Source organism: Bidens hawaiensis, unplaced genomic scaffold (genome assembly GCF_021521415.1).
Source record: "Bidens hawaiensis isolate Kalapana, Puna unplaced genomic scaffold, B.hawaiensis_p1.1 tig00036414_1, whole genome shotgun sequence".
Lineage (NCBI taxonomy): Eukaryota > Viridiplantae > Streptophyta > Magnoliopsida > Asterales > Asteraceae > Bidens > Bidens hawaiensis.
In genome coordinates, this window is record NW_027505412.1 from 90264 (window position 1) to 95000 (window position 4737).

The following is a 4737-nucleotide window of genomic DNA, read 5'->3' on the forward strand; positions in this document are numbered from 1 at the left end:
TTTTTTGTTTACTGTTCTAAATTAGAGTTGTAAGAGAACTGAATGAGCAGGAGTATGGCTTGCATAGGAGAACTTAAATGGTCGTATCGCTTGCTTGTGTTCATTTATTAAGAAAATAAAATATGTTTGTTCCTCTATTCAATTAATAGACAAATGGAACATGGAAAAAGTAGCATAATATTGTTTTGAATTCTTTTTTAAATATAATCTCATCTCTCGTTTTGCAAGAAAAAACAGAAATCATGTTGTTTTCTTATGGTATTTGCCATAAATCAACTTAGTTTTCTTTTAGTTATATGCTTCTATTTTATTAGCATTTTTTGAAATTAGCAAGATTATTGATTAAATAAAATTATGAGATTTCAGGTGATTATCCCATGAAAGTACACCACGCATACCATTTAACTAAATTAAATGTAAACGAATGCTAAGTTTGTTCATTTAAGTAAACATATGATAAGTTTGTTCGAGTTCGTTCATTCAACTCAACATGCATAATATCTTGTGGATGTTTGGTTAAATAAATAAACTCTGTTAGACCATATGGCTGAAAGATTGATTCCTTTACACTTTCCTTCCAATTCGTTACAACATTCTTCTTGAACCGTACAAACTTTTAAAAATACATGCTAGATGCTACATCAAAGCTAACTGATCTAAAAGGTTAAAGGAAAGCATACTGTCTGCTTATAAGGTGTGACCAAAAGAGTGAGTGCATAATTTTCAATCATCTTTATCCTGGTGTCGGTCAGGGGCAGAGTCTACGCTGGTTTTGCAAGCCCGAAGAAATGACATGACTGGTGAGATGTAGAATATTGAAACATCATGCCATCCTGTTCATTTGTGGGCGGTTCTGCACTTTGTCGAGCATCCGGTTTATTTGATCTTTGAACTACTTCACTTGTGCTTTTTCTTGCCTTGAACCTCCTGTCCTTTATTTCACCCTTTAGCATGTAGTTCTACAAAAATAAACTAGTTCAATTGTCGCAAAAGTCGTTCTGATTTCAATGCATACAAACCTCCTAAGCTTTCAGCTACAAGAAACTTTAAAACCCAACAAAAAGCGTTAACAAGTCAACCCACCCCAGCATCCAAGCCTGGCCCATTCGACCTATTACATGAGCCAGCCATCTTGAGTCTTGACACCTTTAATTTTATCTATTGATCATAGGATGCACGGTCCATGTTACGGTTGGGGCGTGCATCGACCGGCTAAAGATTCTAAGCAAAACACTCTCACAAACAGGTAGCAAACACATGAAGTTTTCCCATAAAATGGTCCATGGTCGCTATTAAGGTTGTGTAGTATATCAACCATCCTAAGCGCAAATCCAAACGGGGGATATATCAACAAAACAACAGCCTCGCAGTCTATGTCACTCACAGGTCAACTGTGTATGGGACAATTTTCAAGAATATATGTTTAAAGTTTGGAGTGAAATATTTTACTTTGTTGATCAAATAACATTTCATTAACGATTTTTCTCAGTGTCTTGGCCCGAGAATAAAAACAAAAATCAGATTTTGACTAATTGAAACGAACATAATTTTTCATGTGAATAGACCAAGTACGCTTCGACTGTGCCTTCAACCATCGGTCACTGATGATCATAACGCATCTTAGTGAGAAGTGAAACATTATATTCTATAAATAATTGAATTGTTGAATATGATTGAAAAGTTATATTATAACGATGTATGAATCAATCTAGAAGGCTTTATGCATTTATAACACACTTTGGGTGACTTTTGACTCGTTTGACCAATTTGACCCGTGTTTTTACGCTAATGTTTTGTTATAATTTTTTAACCCGTTAGAGATAAAGCATGGCCCAAGTTATAAAGGGGTCGAATCTTCTCTTCTTCCCAAATGCCACTGCTTACCGTTAACAATGACCTGCAAATATGGCACGATTACGTGTGTGGTGTGCCATAATAACTGTGGTGCTTAAAGCTGCATTGCTTATAGTTCTATAGTTTCTAGTTGCTAATAAACCACCAATTTTTATAAAGAAATGTCAAGCTAGAACTACATTTCATTGCAGCGAGGATTCTTGAAGAATACCGTGACTCGCTTAATCTTACAAAATGTTATTTTATTTATTTAACTTGATAATTAAAGCACATCTGGTGTTCAAGTTATTGACGTACTACATAATAAGTTCTAGTTTTATAAACTCCAGAAGCCATGGATCAATTTTTAGTAGGTCCTATACTACGGTTTTGCCATTTAAGTTTTTGATTTTGTGATTGATCCCACATCGGTTAGGGATATGAAAGGAGGAGAGGTCTGGGTGTATAAAAGAGGGCTCTGGGTGAATGCAAAAGGCATCTTTGTGCTTGAGTTAATGATGCGGCTAATGAGGTAATAATTGAGGCGTGTTAATTGTTGGTTGAAAACTATTTCCAAACCCCCTCTTCGGCTTTGGGTCTCCTTGGCCATTGAGAATTTCTAGAAGGGCTTTCTTTTGAGGGTAAAGCCCTACAAATTTTGAGTTTTTAAGTATTAATTATTAGCTGTTGAGTTTAAATAACTAGTTGTGGTAAAAACTAGTTTTGGGTGAAGTCTAGTTTTAAGTATAAATGCTAAGTTTAAATAACTAGAGCTAATCGTTTTTCAATTTAGTTTAATGGTAGTGTGTTAATGATCAAGTAAAAGGCACAACCATCACAATTTTATTAGAAGTTTTTTACACCCATTTTGACAATTTTATTAGGAGTTTTTTACGCCCGTATTAATAAATAATTTTCCCTACCATCCATTTACTGGTGATAGTGTCCACACTGATGTTGTGACAATCTCCATTAAGCAACGGAGGACGGTAAGCGGTGTGCATTCACTTCTATCATATTTATCAATTATCGCACTATCCATGGCTTTTAATTTGAGAGAAAAGTTAAAATACAAAGGGTGACAAAAATGAGAAGTATGAGAAGGATTTGCGACCATACAAAAAACTCCTCAAAAAAATTTCCAAAAACTTGATAAAAAAAATCATAACTCAAAATATAAATAAAAAACGAAAAAGTTTAAAAACCAAAAATGTTTCCCTCGTCATTCTCGTTCCAAAAAAAAAAAAAAAAAACTCTGAAAGACACAATGCAGAGACAAAAGACACAACGACAAAAATGAACAAAAGACACAATTATAACTAAAAAAAGACACAATAAATCTCAAAATATAACACAATGCCGAACAAAATATAACAAAATGTTGAGTAATATAACACAATATCAAGAAAAAAAGACACGATGTTAAGGAAAAAAGACACAATCAATGACGAAAAAAAAAACACAATGGTAAACAAAAAGACACAATGGTTTTTTTCATTTAACATTGTGTCTTTTTCGAGGGTTTTTTTTAAGAACAAGGAAGACGGTGAAATCGTTTTTGTGTTTTTACTTTTTTTGTTTTTTCATTAAATTTAGAGTTATGATTTTTTATTTATTATTTTTAATTTTTTTTGAATGTTTTTTTTTTGTGTGACTATAAATCCTTTGTAGAATAACTTGACCCTTAATTTGAATCATCTCTAAAAATGGAGTTTTTGGTTAAAAAAATTATAAAGAAAACCTAGAATTTTATGTTTTTTAAAATCTGAACTTGATTATGCTATAAACATTTTTTAATAGTTTTTAGTGTGCGTTTCAAAATTTCCTCTATATTTATAATGATATTTCTCATTTAAATGCTTTATTATAATAAGAAAAAGAAGAGCTAAAAGAGACTATTGTTCTATTTATTTTAGGGATGCCGTCACGAACTTGCACTTCACTTCTTTATGTTGCAAGTTGCAAATTGAACTGTCTATATCACAATCCAGAATACTGTTTCAGTAACTGACCAGCAATATAAATTAGGTGTCTTGTACTCAGTCTCATAAGACGCACCTAGGCACAAGCGATCTTAGGCGATGAAGACTGCGCTTCACTGCCAAGCAAGCAACGTGTCGGAGGCGTATGAGGCATGCACACCACCTAATAATTATTGACTTGTAATGAGAACTTAATCCCCCAAAAAGAAAAAAAAAAAAAAAACTATATACATTTCCAGTTATTAACTTTACTCCATATGTGGCAAAAGGGATGAGCCCATGCTTTATTTCTGGCTTTAACGAGAAGCTAGTTTTATTCCGTTTTTCTGTAATAAAAATGAATAACCAAAAAAAAAAAAAAAAAGAGCAAATTCATCAAGCCTTAAAGCGGGATATGAACTAGCCATGTTGGACGGACTACCAGCTGAAATGAACGCATTTGCACTTTGCATGAAGATCCCACTACTCGAGCTTCTTACCAACAATTGAGTTCCCAGCTATCACAGCTTTGACATTGAATAATCCAACGCATCAAGGAAATCTGCACACACAAAATGTATACGTATGCGTATATGTGTATGTATATGTGCATCATATGAATATGTATTTTAAGACAAGAAGGAATTGCCTGCATCATCTTTGTTGAAGCACATGGGAGGTTTTATTCTGAAAACATTCCCATGCAATCCACCTTTGCCAACCAAAACACCTAGCTCTACATTCACAAATATAAAAGAGAACAAAAAATATATTTATAATCATGTTTAATATCATATTAGAAAACGGACCAACTTATTTGCATACCGCGCAGTTTTTCAAACAACACCGCAGTTTCAGCTTTAGCAGGCGTTTTATCTTTGCGGTCAGTCACGAGCTCGATGCCAACCATCAACCCTCTCCCCCTCACATCTCCAATTACTAA

The 4737-nt window shown here is 33.7% G+C and overlaps 1 protein-coding gene and 1 non-coding gene across 2 annotated transcripts in view; one reads left to right on the forward strand and one right to left on the reverse strand.

Moving 5' to 3' along the window:
- The first annotated feature begins 2330 nt into the window (after nucleotides 1–2330).
- LOC143613033 (U4 spliceosomal RNA) lies at nucleotides 2331–2482 on the forward strand. The gene has a single exon (XR_013150043.1). It is a non-coding gene; the product is annotated as a U4 spliceosomal RNA (small nuclear RNA).
- Nucleotides 2483–4417: 1935 nt separating this feature from the next.
- Nucleotides 4418–4737, reverse strand: part of LOC143613021 (alanine--glyoxylate aminotransferase 2 homolog 1, mitochondrial-like) — a 2992-nt gene continuing 2672 nt past the window's right edge. The window contains exons 6-7 of the mRNA XM_077086853.1: nucleotides 4620–4733; nucleotides 4418–4530 (exon numbers count right to left, since the gene is read on the reverse strand). Coding sequence (XP_076942968.1) covers nucleotides 4424–4530; nucleotides 4620–4733 — 221 coding nt within the window. The 3' untranslated portion in view covers nucleotides 4418–4423. The remainder of the gene's footprint in view (nucleotides 4531–4619; nucleotides 4734–4737) is intronic.